Below are 21,182 nucleotides of genomic sequence, written 5' to 3'. Positions count from 1 at the left end.
TCTTGAAGTTCCCTGGGGGAGACTGAAGTAGAGGCATGCAAACCAGGTAGGGAAAGGACAGCAAAAGAAATGCAAGAGAAGGGAACAAAAAGGAAGAATGACAAGATTAAACTTCAGATAATGTAGTTTACACAAGTCTCAAATCATTCCTGTTATCAGAAAGTAACACATATAAGTGCAACAAAGAAAAGCTACAATAGCCTATATGTAACTGAATAAATAATGAAATACAAACCAAGTAAGTGGACAGCACAGAATTCTGTGTGTAAAAAATAAAAAAGCAAGTGCTCTGAGTTTTGAACTTACTTGGGAATATTTATAAGTTTCTGTTTTATTTTTCAGCTTTGATGAAATGGCCAAATATGATCTCCCAGGAATAATAGACTTCATTGTAAACAAAACTGGTCAAGAGAAGTTGTATTTCATTGGACATTCACTTGGTACTACAATAGGTATGTTTACAAGGGTCAACACTTTACAAGGGTCAGAGCCATGCAAAAGTTCACCTTTGAATTGGAACAGAGTAACTGTTTTACATTTATGGTGTCCTTAATTCTCTGTCCTGTGTTGGGCACATAACCCTAGTGCCCTAAGTGGCTGTGAGCCTGAATTCCGGTCACCGCAACACATTTGTAATGGTGATGTAATTTCCCAGGAATAATGTGTGCTCAAAATCCAAACAGGTATTTCCAAAGAGTAAGTCTCTAGATCTCCTCCAAGCTGAAAAAGTAAAGCCAAATGCCATGAAATATCCTTGAAGAACGTTAACTATGCATCAATCGTACCTTCCTCACAACCCACATGGAATTTTAAAAAATAAAAAAGAGGGGCTTATACTCATATTTGAACAAATTGAAAAGGTATGGTAACATTTTGTTTGTGAATCAGACCACAAAAGCTTCCTACAATAAATCAACTGGGCTTATCCATTTAGTGTATGATTTAATATTTATGGAGTAGCAATTAATTGTAAGCACTATATAGATTTTTTTAAAAGTCCAGGAAATGTACTTTGAATGTGTGGTTCCTAGATTTTTTTAAAAGAAATCAATAGTCTAGTTCCAAATAAAAATTTAAAGGAACCCATACTATTAAAAATATAAATTTGTTAGTAATCTTCCACTAAAGTTTCCAGTTTTAAGAGACTGGGTTATATGAAAATGCAGTATTTTAGTTTGGGTGAAACTGTGCAAGAGACAATAAATATTCCTACAGTAGTCTCAATATCACCATTACCATCAGGAGCAAATAGGTGTTTACCAGTGCTTTGTACTGATAGGCAGCTTACAAATTTAGACTAGGCAGTGAGCATGAGAGCAAATACACTAAAAGAGGATCAAAGAACTAATAAGGGGACCCAACCCCACTCCCCCAAAAACTGTCACTAACAGGAAAATAATTACACCGTAATAGCTAAGACTTAGGAGACTTTACTATGTTTAGGGTCCTCTGTTCAGGACCTTTCCTACAATCTCTCTGTCTAAGCGTCAGAACAATCCTACCATTATTATTTCCATCTCATAGAAAAGGAAACAGAAGTTCATAGAAATTAAGTGGCTCCTTCAAGGTCTCTTAATACATAAGAGGTGGCACATAAATTCAAACCAGGTCACTTTGACTTCACCGATGGGGTGCTTGGGCGCTGTGGAGAAACTGTAGAGAGAAGGATGACTTGAGTGGTGTCTAGAAAAGTGGATAGGACTTAGATATGCTCTCATATCTGATTAGCAGAGAAAACAGTAAATTTGATCATCAGGGCTCTGCGTTGCCTTTAGGGCATGAAATTTTTCGGTGAGCACTATTTGCCTTTTGAGCAGAGAAATTTTTGTTATGTGGGAAGTGCCTACTCTTTATAGGACATTTAACAAGTCAGGCCCTAGCCCCTTAAATAATAGTTGGGCTCCCCAGTCAGTATGACCATCAAAAACTCACCTCCACACATTTCTAGACATCTTCTAGGGGGAACAATTATGCCTGTTTCAGTCTTTGTATCAATTACTCAGCCAGTTCCTTTTCTGGCTAAGAGAGTTTCAATATTTCAACAAGAAGTTCAGAAGAAAAAAAACCCCTGCTATGGCTATGTACACACACACACACACACACACACACACACACACACACACAGTGGAGGGGGGCCCAGGAAAGTACCTCAGGGAACCAAAACACAGAGATCCTCCACATAGCCTTTCCTGTGTGAGGTTGATGCCCTGCCCTCAACCTCAGAGTGCTAGATATGGATGCAATGCTATTACTGAACAATCAGAGCAAATGGAGACATATGGTCCTTACTGGGACCATGGTGGACTGAGGGAAAGCCCATTCCCTTTTGGACGCAGGGAAGATTCCAGAGGTTTTGGTAAGCATCCAGTGAAGCACTGAGAGCAATGAAATCTCATTCGACTGTGAGAAAGAAAAACTGTGGAATAACTGGACGATAGTGCAGAAAGAGCTGATTGATTTACCCCCCACGAACTGATTATTTATTTCTAGAGGCTCTGTGACTCACTCTGACATCTCAGAGTTGGTGGTAAAGTGACAATATTGCCAGCACTTACCCCACGCTTGGGAAGTGAAGGTGTCCCCAGTTTACTTGGCAGGAGTTGCTTCAGCAACTTATCCTTCACTTTCCCCAACCCAGTTAAATTGTCCAGAATAAGAGAAAAATGGAGACTTGAGAGCAGAGAGGGCTGAAGGCAGATTAACTTTGCAGTATAACTTAGAAGAGTTTCCCAATTCATCCCCAAGATCAATGCAGTAAAAGGATAAAAATGACAAAGCAGAGTCCCACTTTTGTTAGTAGAAACATTGCCTAAATACTTCTAATTTTTACAAGATTGTCTTGTCTCCTGTTCTCTCAGGGTTTGCAGCCTTTGCCACCATGCCCGAACTGGCACAAAGAATCAAAATGAATTTTGCCTTGAGTCCTGTGATCTCACTCAAATACCCCACGGGCATTTTTACCAGTTTTTTCCTACTTTCAAGTTCCTCAGTCAAGGTAGGCGCTTCCTTTTGCCAAAAAGTATATGAGGATCTCCTTTTGGATGATAGATCCTTATTATTTTAAAATCTACTATGAAACAAAGGTAGGACATTTAGATGAAATCTGTAGAAACCAGACTCTGGGATCATGTGCTTGGAGTGTATGTGTCCTTGTGTGTGTTTGTCTATGCCACAATGTCTACAGCTCCCATATACAATTCACTATACTCAGTTATTAACAGACCTGAGTATAAATCAGAATTTCTAACTGAGCTGACTGCCGTGTCAGTTTAAGATCTACTCACAAGTTTCCTTGTTCCATTCTTATTCCCCTGGGCATGTCAATGAATTCACAGTGCCCAAATGGAAGACATTTTCCAAGTTACATGTGATCACTGATATCCCTGACTTTGATGTTAGAAAAGCCTGAATAATATAACCCTTCCCATATGGGAGCTTGCTCTAATTTACTGAAGCTAAGATTCCAAAGCGTAAATGTCTTAGAGCTGAATTATTTATTCAAGTATTTATTGGTTATTTTCCAATGGTTGGAAAAGTAGTTTGATGGTCAGTTGTGAGTTTGGGATTTTATTCTTTGAAAGTTTTTTTCTGTTTGCTTTTTGTTTCTCTAAAAAGGTCATTGCCACAATGAACATAGTATTTTATCAAGATTGCCCCTCAAATTTGGGGCAAAGGATAGAATAAATTTTGGCCAAAATGAAGTCAAGGAGACCAATTAGGGTATCACAATAATTCATATATAAAATGAGGTCCTGGTTTGAGGTGAAGAGGTAGAAATGGGAAAAAAAGTATTTGTGAGCTAACACAAGGAAGAATTTCCATGAGGCCTAATGACTGGTTTGATAGTAGTTTTTGGTATTGTTTAGTAAGCTCAAGTGATGTAACTTCCCTTTTTTGTCGTTGATAGTTCTATTTTAAAGTGTGCTGACATCAGTTAGTTTTAGATGTTTACTACATTTGGGCAGAGTTGAGCAGACAAATTAGTTGAATTAAATTCAGAGATAGACACATCTATTTCTAAATACACCAGTTTTGCATATGTGAGGCTTTGCCTACATAGGTCGGGTCTGAGGCACATATTGTCCCTGACTTATCTCAGTTTCTTATCCTCTACTGTCAAACTTCCCGCCACTTTAAGTCCCATTCTCTGGCCCACCCCCCATTTCATAATATCCGTTGCCCCTAGAAACTCCAGTCCTCTCATCAGAGATGCCCGCCCAAGCTTGTTTTTCCAAAAGCCCTAGAAGTTTTAACTATGCTGCCTCCCAAGACATCAATTGTTTTTCTGTCCAGTGGCACCCTCCCTTCAGTACTCCATCCTCTACCTTTCAGCACAAAAGCTGGCTACTCTGGAACACTACCAGAAACGTGATGTGTACACGGGTAATAGGGAAAAACCCTGCTTTTCCTTCCTATTCAAGGCAATATTTGACCTTAAGGAGAAACTGCTCTACCTTTCTTGCCATTTAAAGAGAAATACAGGCAATCGCTGATTGGACAGAATGTGGGGGAGCTTCACCATGGAGAAATTAGCTAATTTGAGGTTGAGGGTCCTTACTGCAGTCTCCTTGTAAATTATGTTTGATGATATTAGCTGGGTGGAGACAGATTCATAAATAGTAACTTTTCCTGAATGACTTGATCTCCTTGACCAAAACAGCAAATAAATATACAAATATAAGTAGAGCCCCGAGAATTCTCATTCCTGGGATGAATGGAATGTCAAGAAGTCTGAAAATGGTCCTCGAAAGAATAATTATTTTTTCTTTTTACAGAGGCTTTTTGGTACCAAAGGTTTCTTTTTAGAAAATAAAATAAGGAAGTCACCTTCTACCAAAATCTGCAACAATATAATATTACGGGTGATATGTATTGAATTTATGTCTTTATGGGCCGGATTCAACATGAAAAATGTGAACATGGTATGTATAATGATTCTGGGGCCATTTGATGCTTTTAGAAATTCCAGCTTTTCTTTGATTCATTTTGATGTATCTATTATACTACATAAATTAATGTGGCATTCGAAACTTAAGGGCAGAGATTTGCTATGCATAGAAGATTAGATATTCAATGGAGCATGAATGTGAAGACTGAGGAAGACAATAGGCAGCTTCATCCCTTCATACCTGGTCAAATTTAAGAAAATAGTTGTTCCACGATAGGTAGTGGTTTCACATGTTCACAATCAGCCACCACTTAACTACAGTCAACTTGATTTTATTTCAGTACAACTCAGTGCATTAAAAAATAAAATATAATCCTAGAAAAGAAGTACATACAAGCATTAAATTTATTCCATGTATGCCTTCACTTGTTGGGTGAATTTAACCCCAAATAAAATTCATCATTTAACTTGGAACATACAAGACAGAATGGAATGGAGTGTAATTCCTTTCCTATGAAAGAGCAGAAGTCCTGTTTCATCAACTCCTTGTTTCCTGTTATTGAGAATTCAAGGAGGAGGAGGAGTTCAGACTAAAGACCAGTGTGGTTGAGTAGTTATCTCTGTCATATTCCAAATGGCAGCCAGTGAGACTGTTACAGTGAAGCTAGTTCCAAAATAGCTTTTCTCGGCCAGCCACCCTACCCCCATTCTTTAAGAGGATAAGTTGTGTTAGAACAAAAACCTTGAGGAACAATTGTTCAAAGCCTGCTTCTTCAAAAGTAAAGATTTTTAATAGTTTCCTTGATTTGTTCCATTATATTCTAAGACATACAATTATCAGTACTATTTTATGTCTACAATTTTCATCTCTATTATATTTATGAAGATTGAAGTCCAGTACACATGGAAGTGATTGATTTTTAGCTTTTTTTTTGCAGTATTTTATTTTTTCCTTACAAGAGCACAGCAAATTGGTAGTATGATTTTTAGCATGTCCATTTAATAGATGAAAATACAGAAACTCAGAGATGATAAATAACTTGCCCAAAGTCACAAAGCTTATCATTAACAAAGTTAGGTCCTGAACTCCAGGATTTTTGATCTATTGATCTGTGATCTTCACATCTGTGCACACACACACCCGCAGCCGCACACACACACACTTGCACAGAGTACCTTTCTTGGTTCCTTTGCTCCATGTCCATTGTTGCTTCTGCTTCAAAATAAGCAAATTATCCTACAGCTTCAGAGCTGATGCAGGTTTGCTCTCAAGCAGCCCATGCCACCAGTCAGCCCATGGTTCACCCACATTCAAGTGCCTGACATGAATTTGTAATTATCTAGATGATTCTTCCTTGCCATTTTCAAAACCGCAATATTTGTTTATTAGTTCTTAGCATAATTATGATCTGCTTCTGAAAGGCATAGTTTTTTCGTTGGGTGGTTAATGCTGTAATACGTGTCCTTTTTCCTTCAGAGCCGAATGGATGTGTATATGTCCCATTCTCCCACTGGATCGTCAATACAGAACATCCTGCATATAAAACAGGTAGGGTCTTTGTCATGGAAAACTATTCCCTTAATTTTCTTTATATACAAAAAGACAGAGTTAGCATGTCTGTTCTAAGAAACTTAGCAGCTGGCTTCCTTTTTGCCCTTGTCACCATCTTTATTGTTTAATTTCCCTGGATTTTAAGAGAAAGAACAAGGGATGGGGCAGACCAAGTAGGTGACATAAATGAACCCCATCTTAAATCCGAGCTTGTAAAATAGGCCCTGAGCTGAAACAAAAGGTAAACTGGGAGAGTCTCAGGAGAACTGAGCCTTCCCCAGAGAGAGAAATACCTGAGATTTGATCTCCCCCCAACGAGGCTTGGTTTTCCACTAGCTTTTCCTTCAAACCAAGGACATCTTTGCATCACTTTCTGTCGACCTTGTTTTTCATACTGGTAAAATTTATTTATATCTTTCTGGTGATCCCGAAGCCTTATTTTCTTCCCAGCGTACAGTGCTTTCCTAAGATTTGCTGTTAACAATCATGATTCTTACTGTGAATATTATTTTTCTATAAAACATTTAATTCAGCTTTACCGATCTGATGAATTCAGAGCTTATGACTGGGGAAGTGAAGCTGAGAACATGCATCATTACAATCAGGTGAGCTATTCAGAGTGACCCCAGAAGGGTGGCTTTGAAAACTTACAATGATAAATTATTTGAGAGTAAAAAGAATCCTAGCTGGCAATTGGTCTCATTCACATTGGTTGATAGAGATTTTTTTTAAAGTCTAGTTTTAATATGTATTCATTTCAGAAAATCTGGAAATAAAAGAATTATATACTAAGGGAGTTAAGTCATTTATAATCAATCCCTCCACCCAGAGATAACTATAGTAGATGTATCAATATTTTATTACATTTATTCCAATCTCAACATCACTGCTTTTCCACAACTTTCAATCTTGCTTTTTTATTTACAGTCATAGCAAAACATAACCAATGTTACTGAGGGGTTTTTTTAATCATTATTTTTAATGGCTGCATAATAATGAAAATTGTTTTATAAAAATTTACAGAGTAAATGAATACACGCTTCTTGATACCAACAGAAGAAAATTAGGATTACACATAAAAGAGAATTTTCCACCCATGAAGTGTTGAACCTTAAGGCAACTTTTTCCCTCTAACTTTACGCACCAAAATTTATAGACTCATTTAGCCTTCCTATACTTTTAATCAATCCTGTTGCCACCTTCCTTTTTCTAAGTCAGGGGCTGGGCTTCTCAGTATGAACTAAGCACATTTTTCTGATGTTTTCCCAGACTGACATATTTAAGGCTATTAGTGCAAACATAGATCGATGAAATTGTTTCTGAACATCAAATCAGTCAATCAGACCAGTCAATTTCTCAGTAATGGATTGAATTTTTAGAGAAATGATTCTACTAGCCCTTAAGACAATGAGAGCTATATATAATTTTATTATTATTTTTAATCAGCTTAAGGTGTGATTTACATACACTAAAATTCACTGATTTTATGTGTCTAACTCAGTGAGTTTTGACAAATATATTCATTCATATAGCCACATCACAAGCAAGATATTGAATATTTTCATTACCCGCAAAGGTTTTTTTCCTGCTCCTCAGACAATGTATATTTACAAATGCATATATTTGCAAATGCTTAGAAAAAGGCCAGAAAATAAATAAACAGCAAATGTTAAAGTGATAACTTTCAAAAAGGGGAAGAAAGGAAGAGTGAAGTGGATGGACATGAAAGAGTAAAGGAGGCTCTCATTTTGGATTTTACATACATTTGCTTTCTTTCATTATTGTAATGAGCATGTTATAGTTATATATTGTTTACATTTACAAGAAAATAAAACAAAAAACACACACACACATAAGACCATTATTGTCAAGTTCAGCTTTATTGAGGTAAAACTGACCAAAAAATATTTAAGATTGAAGTGTACAACATGATGACAAGTATTGAGAGTGTAAATGGCCTCAGAATTTACACACAGTTAGCTAGCTGGTCCTACCCTACTCCAGGTCAATCCTGTTTTATTTGTTTGTAATTTTAGATCATTGGAAGCCAATTTTTATTACATTCAGAAGTATCAACAGTTTGTCCTCTCCTTAAGTTCCCAGCACAATCTCTTTGTCCACTCTATGTTTTTTTAAGAATAAGATGATTAACCCATGTAAGTCTCATGAGGGTAGGAATTTCCTTCTCTTTTGTTCACCAGTATTGTCTCACCTGGCAGAGTACCAGGAACTTACTGGCCCCTTAATACTTGTTTGTTGCATGAATGAAATTTTTTAACTTCCCTCTAATCCACCTTAAAATCTCTGTCTTCTTGATTCTCTCCTTCCTTTCACTCTCAGAAAATGAAGGTCCTCTTATTATCCAAGTTATCCTGATCTTGTGCCCTCGACCCCATCTCTTCTCATATCTTCTTACTAGCTTCTCTTATTATCTTAAATGAACTCCTATCCCTTATGAAAAACAAACAAAAAACCTTCCGTCAACCCATCAATTCTATCAAGTCATCCTTCCATCACTCTGTTTTTATCAACATTTTTTAATATTTAAAAGGGAAGTGGAGAAGTATCTCCACTTCTCCACTCACTCCTGAACCCTGGAAAATGTAGTTTTGGTCTTCATCTTCTTATTATAGCTACTCTATTTAAAGTTGCTTGTGGCTTTTAATTGCCAAATATAATTGCCTATTCTCACCTATATCTTGTGTTAGTTACCACAGTCTCCTTGCAACTCACCCCGCTGATTTGGACTTCCATAATATAACGATCTCTGATTTTTTTCCTTCCCTTTTTGATTGCTCCCTTTGTCCTCTGACTGGCTACTCTCTGTCCCCCACTGCTCTCAAATTGTCAGAATTCCTCCAAAATTCTTCAAATCTCTCTCTCCTTTGTCTTTGGAGAATTTAACCATCCTTATAGCTTCAGTTACCCCCTTATGTGGATCATCCAAACTGCTTGTCTAGATTTTTTTCAGGACCCATTTCCAACCTATTTATTCTTCAAGTCATCCCACAAACTGATACCTATACAATCATCCTAAGACAGAGCTCTGAGAAATGAACTTGCCTTGTCTCCAAAACTTCTGAAAGCTGCCCAGCTGCCTCAGCCTTTCATTTAGACCTTGACTGTCTCCAATCTTATATCCTACAGTATTCCCTTACATAGTTGCTTTTCTGGGTACACTGGACAGCTTGCCATTCCTGACCATGGCATACATGCTATTCCTGCCTGCTGGAAAGCCCTGCCACCTTCATCCTTGTCTGTAAAATCCAACCATTCCTCAAGAGTCATTTCAAATGACTGCTCTTTATATGAAGTCCCAGTTGGAAATAATTTCTTCTTTGTCTTCACTTCCATTGCATTTGGGGAATGTTTTATAGCATTTAATATACCCTACTTTGTTTACAAAAGTTTATTTAGCCATCTTGCCTTGTTCCTTCACACTCCTTGAATATAGAGCCCATTGCATGCTTTCTTCCTTTGGTCATAGTAAATATTCAGTAGTCTCTATTTATTTGAAGTCAGTTGTTGCTCTGAGGAGCTTCTGCTCATGAATGCACTTTCTCTCTCTTCCATAGAGTCGTCCCCCACTATATGACCTGACTGCCATGAAAGTGCCTACTGCTATTTGGGTTGGTGGAAGAGATGTCCTTGTAACACCCCGGGATGTAACCAGGATACTCCCCCAAATCAGGAATCTCTATTACTTCAACCTATTGCCAGATTGGAACCACTTTGATTTCATCTGGGGCCTCGATGCTGCTCAACGTGTGTACAGTAAAATCATAGATTTGATGAAGTCATTTCCCTGACTGCAATACATCTACTCTTCAGGTAAAAGTTGCTTCCAAGCCCATAAGAGGCTTTGAGGAAAATACTCATCAGCAATGAGTTCTACTCCAGCATCCTTCACCTTGTTGCTGTCGCTGAGGTGTTCCCTTAGCACGGCATCCCAGCTAGGAATTATATCTACTGTGCTGCTCTTTCTCTAAGAAATGTCCACATCTGAAATCTTAGAATCTTCCCCTCAGTCAGGGCTAGGTCCATTTTTTCATCTAAGCCCTAGTAGACTCTTCTCTACTAACTGTACACTTCAGGGAGGAGTTAAAAGAGGCCTTTCTCTTTCTTATTTCAAATAAATATAGTGGCTTCATGCAAATGATACTCACTCCCCATCCCCTTTTTCAAAGGATTGAATATCAGCATAGGAGTGCTGGCCTAGAAAAATCTTGTCAAGGGAGTCATTTGGCAATATGTTTCGGGTGGCTGTGATCTTGTGGCTTTCCTGAAATCACAATTAGGGCAATAGTCATATGGTCATCTACAGACAAGCTATGAAATAAGTCTGATCCACATCAAGCATGAAAAAAAGAGCAGAATGGAAAACTAACCAGACTTAAGTATTCCAGGAGTTTGTATTACTGTTACAAGCTAGGGGGAAAACTAACTCTTAGTAAGCATATGACTCAACTGGAAGGAGTGGAAGGATGTGGCTGTAATAGATTAGCCTACTAGTTATGAACATTTAAGAGGCATTGGACATCGGTTGATATGTTTACAGAGAGAAAAGAGGGCATTGGTTAATATAAGAATCTGGTTAAGTGGGGGTCAGTTAAGAGAGCTCCTGTGGGATTTGTCTTATTCATCTACTGCTACAACAATGCTTTGTAATAAACAACTCAGTGGCTTACAACAACAAACATTTATTTTTTTATGCTCACAAGTCCGCAGTCTGGCTGGTATGGCTCTATTTTACACTGAGATCACCTGGGTTTGGCTCAAAGCTGTGGGTTGGGTCCAGGTCTGCTCCACATCTTCTCTTCATTCTGGAACTAGCAGCTCTCAGGGTTATGTTCTTCACATGACAGATGCCAAGAGCACAAGAGGGCTAGCTAGATCACGCTAGCATATTTGAACCTCTGCTTGTTCACATGCCTTTGGCTAATTCAGATCACATGACCAAGCCTTACCTCAGCGGGGTAGAATAGTCTGCTTCACCTACAGTGGGAAGCTGCAAACCACATGGCAGAGAGTGTGGATATATAATGCTATTATACACGAGTGCAGAATTGGGGAAGATACTCCATTCTACCATATATAGGCATAAAACTCAAAAGACAAAAATAGGGAATACAATAAAAAGTAAGTCTTCCTCTTTCTCCCAACTCTTGTCATACACTCTCCACTTCAAAGACACCTAACTCTTACCAATATTTTGTGTATCCTTCTACAGACTATGCCATGCATATTCTAATGGATTCACAGATACCCATTTAGTTTTTTCTCCTATCTGTACCGTACTATTCATACTTTTCCACGTCTTGCTTTGATCACTTAGTATATCTTGGAGATCATTCCCCATCAGTTCATATGGAACACTATTAAAGGTTACATGGAAATTCATCATTAACAGAGATTAAGATGAATTAGGATTTTTTGTAATTACACACAGTGTTGTAGAAAATAATGTACAAACATAAGTTTATACTTTATACAAATATCATTTATACCTACAGGATAAATTATCTTTGAACCAGTAATTCTGGTTCAAAGAGCATGTAGAATTTTAATTTTGGATGAAAATATTTTTTAACTTTGTTGGTTGACATGAAATCGCAAATCATAGCTGTTAGGGTGGCTATTATCATTAAAACAAAAGACAACTAGTGTTGACAAAGAAGTGGAGAAATTGGAACCTTTGTACATTGTTAGTGGGAATACAAAATGGCGCAGTCTCTATAGAAAGCAGTATGGAGGTTCCTCAGAAAGTTAAAAATAGAACTACTTTATAATCCAGCAATCCCACTTCTGGGTATTTATCCAGAAGGAATGAAATCAGGATATCAAAGAGGTATCAGTACTCTCATGTTCAATGCAGCACTATTCACAATAGCCAATGTAGAGAAGCAAACTAAATGTCCATCGACAGATGAAAGGATTAAAAAATGTGACTGATAGATATAAATATAGATATAGATATAGACGTAGACATAGACATAGATATAGATATAGATATCTCACAATGGAATTTTATTCAGCTTTCAAAAAGAAGGAAATCCTGTCATATTCAATAACATCGATGAAACATGAGGACTTTATGCTAAGTGAAATAAGCCAGAAAGACAACTACTGCATGATTCCACATACATGAGGTATCTAAAATAGTTAAACTCATAGATGCTGAGACCAGAATGGTGATTGCCAGGAGCTGGGGGTAGGGGACAATGGGGAGTTATTAATCACAGGTATAAAGTTTCAGTTTGCCATTTGAATAAGTCTAAAGAGCTGCGGTACATTGTGCCTATGGATAAGAATACTGTATTGTACACTTAAAAAACATGTTAAGAGGGTAAATTTCATGTTAAATGTTCTCACCACAATAAAAAATTATTAAGCTATATATTTATAATGTGTGCATTTTTCCTCTTATATATATTTCAATTAAAACTTTTTAAAATTTTTTTTTAATTTAAGCTTTTCTACTTTAAATCAGTAAGTTGAGAAATATAGAAGAATGCCCCACTCTTACCAATACTACTGCTTTTTTATATATTTTATACTTTAGCTCTGCATATGATAGCAAGTATATTGACTATTATAGGTCAGAGTGATAGTTTACTCTTGGTTAAGAGTCCTACCTTAAATATCTCTTTTAAAACTTATAACCCCATGAGATAGTACTATGGTATGGTCATCTTTACAGATGAGGAAACTGAGACACAGGAAAACTGAGGCATAAAAGTCAATTTGCCTAAGATTGTGTAAGTCTGACATCCCAAAACCCACACTGCAGCATATACTTGTACAACTGGGCTCAAATGGCATATGGAACACCATAGAGGTCATACTTGTATTACTCTAGACTAAAATTACTTGGAAAATTAAGGCAGGAGATGGGAAAATGGTTTTTTATTTTTAAATTTTTTGTTTTGCAAACTCTAACTTTCAAATTGAGATGAGTGGATAGAAGTACCATATGATCTAGCAATCCTACTTCTGGGTAAATATCCAAAGAAAATGAAATCACTATCTTGAAGGAATATCTGTATACTCACATTCATTGCAGCATTATTTGCCATAGCCAAGGCCTGAAACAACCTAAGTGTCTATTGACTATGACACTTAGGTAATGAGAATGTGATATATGTATGTAAGTATATATATACACATACATACATATATGTTCATATATGTATATACAATGGAATAATATTCAGCCTTTTTGGAAATCCTGCCATTTGTGACAACATGGATGGACCTTGAGGACACTATACTAAGTGAAATAAGTCAGACTGAGAAGGACAAATACTGTATGACCTCACTTATATGTGAAATCTAAAAACATCAAACCCATAGAAACAGAGAGTAGAATGGTGGTTGCCAGGGGCTGAGGGGTGGAGGGAATGGGGAGATGTTGATCAAAGAGTACAAACTTTCAATTATAAGATGAACAAGTTCTGAGGATCTAATGTACAGCATGGCGGTGACTATCGTTAACAACACTGTGTTGTGCACTTGAAAGTTGATATGAGAGCAGAGCCTTAATGTTCTCACTGTAGCAACAAAATGGTAATTATGTGAGGTGAAGGATGTGTTAGCTAACCTTATTTGTGGTAAACATTTCACAATATATAAGCATATCAAATCATCACAATGTATACCTTAAACTTACACAATGTTAAATGTCAACTGTATCTCAATAAAGCTGGTTAAAAATTGAGATGAGTATAAGATCTCCAGTCAAGTCAATTATAACACATTTTCATTATTTTATCCAAAATATCAGTATCCTTACAAGTAGGCATAGAGTCTAGCAATCCATCATGGATGAGGAACTTGGCTACAGACTTTGTAATACAAATTTATGGAAATTTTGGCAATGTTTCTCCTTTTTGTCTTAGCCTTGCATTTATTCCAAGCAAGAAACTCATGCTCACAATCCCATAACAGGCTCATTATATTACTATAGTTTCCCAAGCTTAAACAACTCATTGATATTTTTTAATGGAACAGGTAAGTGATAACATTAATTTCAATCAATGCAAATTCATGTCAAATGTAAATTCTTTGGTGAATTTCTTTCAGGAAGTGTAATCAGTTTCAGAGAGGTGAAACCAGACTAAAATAATGCCTTTCTGAGACTCATTAATCCAAAAGCTAGGAAGATATTTGACCGTCAAGGGCCTTGCTCAGCTCCAACCACTTCCCCTTTCTCCTCCCATGGGAAGCTTACCCACATCTTCCAAGGTCTGGCCAAAACACCACCATATCTGAAAAGTTTTTCCTGAACCTCATGTTCCAAAATTAATAGTTCCTCTTAATAAATCTTTTTTGTTATGTTCCAGAATTATCTCTTTGAAGAGTTTTGTGTAAATCTATCTTCCTAATAAATTTTAGGAAGAGGACAGGAGTGATGTCTTTCTTATCTTTTAACTTTTTAAAAACTTTTTATTTTGAAATGATATAGATTGATGGGAAATTGAAAAAATAGTACAGAAAGGTGCCACGTACTCTTCACTGTTTCCCCCAAAGATAACATCTTACATAACTATAGCATACTCTCAAAGCCATGAAATTGACCTTGGTACAATCCAGAGTTTATTCAGATTTCACCAGTTTTATATGCACTTGTGTGCATGTGTGCGTGCGAGCGTGTGTGTGGGTGTGTACAGTTCAGTGTAATCTTATGTGTAGGTTGTGTAACCACTATTGCAATTAAGATATAGAACTGTCCAATACCACAAAAATTTCCCTCATGCTATCCATTTATAGTCAACAACCACTCCCATCACCCCCCATCCCTCCTTGAACCTAACCCCTGGCAACCACTAATCTGTTCTCCATCTCTATAATGTTGTATAAATGGAATCATGCAGTATGTGACCTTTTGATGTTGGCTTTTTCTCTCAAAGCAATGCCCTTGAGATCCATCCAAACTGTTAACCTGTATGTTTGTTCCTTTTTATTGCTGAGTAATATTCTACAGTATGGATCCGCTATGGTTTATTTAACCATTCACCCACTGGAGTACCTCTGAGTTGTTTCCAAGTTTTAGCTTTATGTTTTAACTTTTCATTGCTTTCAGCAAGGGGACTTGAAAACAGAAAACACTCAATTAGGATTCATTAATTTGAATTAATTCCTAGTCTCACCCAAAGCTGAATTCTGTGCTGATACCATCTCTAACATATATACGGACCTAGAGGGAAATGTCAGTTCTCTAAAAGCTTCCATTGACTTACTACACCATTCTCCACTCATATTTTAATCTGACATTTAGAGGTTACAAGATATTGATATGGTTCTTATTACATTTTAGAGTTCTAATGTGATTTAAGTGCTTTGGGGTAGAGTGAAAACAGATTGCTGGTATTCTTGATAGGTTAAGAAATACTTTCCGTAGCCAGTGTCAAGGTGTGACAGGGCTTTAGTCCCATCAGAACTTCAGTCACTTTTAAAATAAAACAAACAAAAATTTCATCAGCATCATCACATCTCCCACAGAGCCAATCCAAATACAAATAATAATGAAAATAATATTGTGCAATCATTAAAAACATTATATAAAGTATAAATAAAAGCACCAATAAGTTTTTTGTGTGCCAACTGCTCTCCTAACCAAATCAGTCAACTGAGCTGAGAAAGTTAATTTAATTGGAATACTATGCGTCCTCAGTAAGCTTCATCAAAATTAGCACTTTAAAAAAAAAATACCTTCCACACTCTGCCACTTCCTCCTCCCCCAAGAAAAGATTCCTGGAAACTCTGCTATAGGTAATGAACACCTGGTCCCAGACTGTCAAAGCATGTCATCAACAGTGTGGGATGGAGAAGCTCTGCACATTGAAAACAGAAGCCAGCAAATCAGCATTGGGGTGGAGCAAAGGGAAAATTACTAACCACATACTGTACAAGACTTATCATAAGGCTATGTGGTGATAAGTTTTACGTTTATAGTTATAATGAAACAATACTATTCATACTATAAAAATAATATACATGTATGATGGAAAATTAGGAAATGCAAATGTTATTAAAATTGTTTAATACTAGGTAATTTCTTTAAATAGATTTGGGGGGGCATGACATTGGTGTAATGCACATCCGTATATCCAGTTATTTAAGGTTTGAAAGGCAAATACAGAAAATTACAAGTTTTTAAGAAACTATTCTTTTATTGAAAAGACTTCGTTTTTCTAAGTAAGCAAAGATCTGATAACAACAATATGAAGTACAGGAAATATTTAATAAGACATAGAATCTTTGCTTCTTAGGCAGATTACATAAAAGGCAAAGAAAAAACTTTTATAATCTTTTAATAACAGAAGACCCATAATCTAAGATATCTTATGATTTTAACAAAGAGGAAATTAATCTCTAGTTTTGTATCAGCACATTATGAGCAAGTCTGGCAAGGTACTCAGGAAACTTTTCTAATACTGAGGATGGCATCAAGGGAAAACCTAAAGTGTTGGCAATGATGAAGTCGCCACCTCAAATGCCTCCTGGGGAAATTCCTGGTAAAGTCCCTGAAGAAAAACTGTCTTCACGATGAAGAGTTCCTTGATCCTCCCCATTTTCCCTCTATTCTATTTTCACCCATCCCCTCTACCTTCAAGCTGAAGGGGTCGTCTCCCTGTCAAAACTCTGTAGTTCTTTATTGCTCCTTGTCCTATGGACCTGGCCCTTTCCTACCTTATGTTGCCCTGATTTATAGTCATCGACCAGAGCGAGACCACCTGCGTGCAGGGACTTTCCTTTACCCCTCAGCAAGACTTGCAAGGAGGTTTGCACTAATCCAATGCCCAATGCATGATATCTCACAGATTTTCCATTGGTGATTTGCATTCTTCATGAATGAGAAGGAAGGTTTTTTTCCCTGTCTTGCTGGCCAACTGTCAACAGAGGCAGAAAGGAGATTTTGTCAGTTCATCAGGGGAGGCCTTATGCAAAACAAAGTGAGGGGCAAAGTCATCCCTGGATTCCCTGATTCTCCCCTAATTTTAAGTAGGGTGGTGTTCTACTAAGGCAATATTTCCCAAACTTCAGTCATTCACATTCCTCATTCACAATGTTTGCCCCATCTGTATGCCACCTATAATACTGCTTATTTAAAAGTCTCAAAATCAATTTACCTATTTAATTAAATAACTTTTTAAAAGAAACTTTCTACAGTTACTGTAAATGGGAGGAAAAAGTATTATTTGCCAAAATTTGAGGATAATAACAATAAAAAGGAGATAATTAATAATAAATTAGATGACTAGTCAGGACACTTGAGTTTCAGAACTGCCTTCTTTTTGTTAAATATGTGCTCTTTGTTTGAAAGAGAGATTAGCGAGTGCTAGAAACAAAGACATAAACCAAAGTTAGACTTTCTTCTTGATGCACGCAAAAGATTGGAATAAATTTGAGAGGGAGACTATGGTAGGATGAATAATGCCCCCCCCAAAGATGTCCATGTCCTAATCCCAGAAACCTGTGAATATGTTACCTTACATGGCAAGAGAGACTTTACAGAGGTGATTAAGTTAGGATACTTGAGGTGGGGAGTTTATTCTGTGTTATCTGCATGGGTCCAATGTAATCACAAAGGTCCTTATAAGAGGGAGGCAAGAAGGTCAAAGTTAGAAAAAGGAAATATGACAATGGAACAACCAGAAGTTGACATGATACACTAGGAGCCAAGGAATGCAGGCAGCCTCTAGAAGCCAGAAAACGTGAGGAAACAGATTTTCCCTTGAAGTCTCCTGAAAGAATGCAGCCCTATCAACCTCCTGATCTTAGATTTCTAACCTTCAGAACTGTAAGAGAATAAACTTATATGATTGTGAGCCACTAGGTTTGTGGTCATTTGTTACAGCAGTGGCAGGGAACTAATACAGAGACTAACTCTCACATCATGTGATTCAACATTATTTAATACCATGCACATGTACCAGTTAAAATCTTCCAGAGCCCCAGCGGTGTATACCTACACTTGGGAAACACTGCCTAATGAACTCCACTAGGGCATCAGGGAAAAAGGTAGCCACAGATTAAAGCAACTGTAGAAGAATTTAGGCCTGAGGCAGTGAAGCTGGTTACTAAAATGGTAGCTGATTATAGGGGAAGCTCTGTGTGGTCGGTGTCCTGCTTCGTCCTCTGCTTTGGCCTCCCTTTATACTGTAGCACCTGAGCCTGAGCAGACAGCATTCCTGAATCAGCCTTCCTTCAGTGAATAGACTCTGTACTGAGGTAGGTCATAGCTAGAGTTCCTTCTACTCCTTAATTACATTGCCTTTCTCTTAGATTAAAATAGGCTTGGGAATATTTTCTCAAGTTAAAAAAAAAAAGACTTACTGTGTTTTTGTACCATTGTAAAAGTAAAATTGTTTATTACAGACATTTTTAAACATAGAGAAAAGCTAACAAAGAAAATAATAAATAACCAGTAACTTCAGCCCTCAGAGAAAACTACTTGATTAGTATTTTGATAGATTTTTCTCTGGTCTCATTTCTACTCATGTCTGCTTATAACTTAAAAAAATATTCAATAAATACTGTGTAGTAGCCTTCATTTTCCCCATTAAAACATATTATGAATACTTTTGTATTAGCTATAATGCACGTCTACAATATTTTTGTAATGACAGAACAGTATTGTGTTGTAAGGATCAAGTAGAATTTCTGTAACCATTTCACTCACATGGCTATTTATGCTGTTTCCAACTTTTCACCCTGTTCCTTATAAATATTTTTGTTCACTATTGCTGGCCCCTAGAAATAAATTTCTGAATCAAGAATACTTAAACTTTTTATACATATTGCCAAATTTCCCATCAGAGAGTTATAAAAATTAACATTGAAAAAGAATGTTTTTAAAAGAGAATTAAATGCATGTCTGAGTAAATAAAAGAGAGGAAAATAAGTGGTAACCTTTTGGGAGAAGAGAGTAAGAAGAATATTTCATATTTTATATGATAAGCAGGGGAATATGCTTGCCTGTTTCTTGACTTGACCATCTACTGGAGAAAGAAGAGGGCAGAAGGAGATGCTCTGGAAATGGAGTGACTTCTTAGAGGGGAAAAAAATAAGTGAGGAAATTTTTAAGGGTATTTAGATGGATTAATAAACACCTCTAGAATCAGTGTTTTCAAGTTACAGAAAGGTATAGAAGATGGACAATCCCCATTATGGTAAAATGTGGAAGGTCTTTTCAAGGCCATTGCCTATTTCAGAAAAGTCTTGTGGAAGGTACACACTCAACCAATAATAGATTTGATGATTTAATCGATACAGACAATCAAATTGTGTAGACAAAGTAAATTTCTGCTTTGGCTGTCTACACAAATTATTAGTTGGAGAACTTCGAAATTCCTCACTTGCTAGGTGTTGTCAAGGGAAAGCCCATGGCATCCACAACAGCCTAGCCCATCCAGGCAGCTTCGCCTAGACCTCACATGGCAAACTTCATCCACTAAAGAGCATGGTCTGTTTTCAGGATCACCCATTCCAGGTTCCGTATACATTAAAATATGAGGTAGAAAATTTCCAAGTAAGCCTTGTTTTCAGTCTTCTCCACCTCAAGCCAAATTGAACAGGATCCCAATAATAAGAACAACAACAATAAATAACAGCAACATATTAGGTAGCTTCTGGATGCCAGGCATCACTCTGTGCACCTCACACATATTTTACTTAAGCTTTACAACAATGCTGCAAGAAGGTGTTATTATTATTAACTTATAGGTAAGAAGAGAGAAAATCAGAAAATTGTCCAAGGGTCCACAGCTGGTGAGAAGCAGAGTTGCGATTTGGACCCAGGTCTGTCGGATTCCACTGCAGTTAATTGTCCCTTCCAGGTGGGACTCCCTGCTAGGTGTCCCTGTGAATTGAGGCCTCATTTGGTATTTCCAGGCTACATAACTAAACCTACACATTCTCACACTTACCCCTTTAATGACCCTGGGAAAAATTTTTAAAGAAACTCAATGACGGCTAGAGTCTTTTATAATCCTCAATTGTACCATCCTTTATTAGGTATATTATAGGTTTTAAAGGGCAGGAAAAAATTGTTTTTCTTCTATATATTTAAGGGCATTGTTTTAAAATTGTAAAGTTTCTAGATTTTTCATTGTTTGTTTTGATCTATTTTATTTGGTCTGTATTAATGTGATTAATAATAGGCTGCATATTCCCTTTTGGAAAGATATACTAGACATATCACAGACAATCAAATAAACATTTCAGGACAGGAACCCTTGGGGAGAATCTTTGGAAATCATACATCATGTTAGTAACAGGGTGAGGTAGGCGATCAGCTGCTATGTTCTGGGAACAAAGAGAGTCTCAAAATCAAGGATGCTCTTGCACTGCTGGTGGGAATGTAAATTGATACAGCCACTATGGAGAACAGTATGGAGGTTCCTTTAAAAACTAAAAATAGAAGTACCATATGACCCAGCAATCCCACTACTGTGCATATACTCTGAGAAACAATAATTCAAAAAGACACGGGTACCCCAATGTTCGTTGCAGCACTATTTACAATAGCCAGGACATGGAAGCAACCTAAATGTCCATCAACAGATGAATGGATAAAGAAAACGTGGTGTATATATACAATGGAATATTACTCAGCCATGAAAGCAATGAAATTGGGTCATTTGTAGAGATGTGGATGAACCTAGAGTCTGTCATACAGAGTGAAGTAACTCAGAAAGAGAAAAACAAACATCGTATATTAACGCATATATGTGGAAT

The 21,182-nt window shown here is 37.0% G+C and overlaps 1 protein-coding gene across 1 annotated transcript in view; it reads left to right on the top strand.

The window, feature by feature from the left end:
* LIPM (lipase family member M) overlaps positions 1-21,182 on the top strand; it is a gene marked incomplete at its 3' end in the record, with an annotated part of 59,532 nt that overhangs the window by 10,498 nt on the left and 27,852 nt on the right. Inside the window, exons 4-10 of the mRNA XM_082423528.1 lie at positions 343-452; positions 2,859-2,995; positions 4,776-4,922; positions 6,366-6,437; positions 6,974-7,045; positions 10,016-10,236; positions 14,523-14,545. Of these exons, the coding sequence (XP_082279654.1) occupies positions 343-452; positions 2,859-2,995; positions 4,776-4,922; positions 6,366-6,437; positions 6,974-7,045; positions 10,016-10,236; positions 14,523-14,545 (782 nt within the window). The remainder of the gene's footprint in view (positions 1-342; positions 453-2,858; positions 2,996-4,775; positions 4,923-6,365; positions 6,438-6,973; positions 7,046-10,015; positions 10,237-14,522; positions 14,546-21,182) is intronic.

Source organism: Balaenoptera physalus (genome assembly GCF_965194825.1).
Source record: "Balaenoptera physalus genome assembly, chromosome: 14".
NCBI classification, from domain to species: Eukaryota; Metazoa; Chordata; class Mammalia; order Artiodactyla; family Balaenopteridae; genus Balaenoptera; species Balaenoptera physalus.
This window is presented reverse-complemented; position numbering and strand designations above follow the sequence as displayed.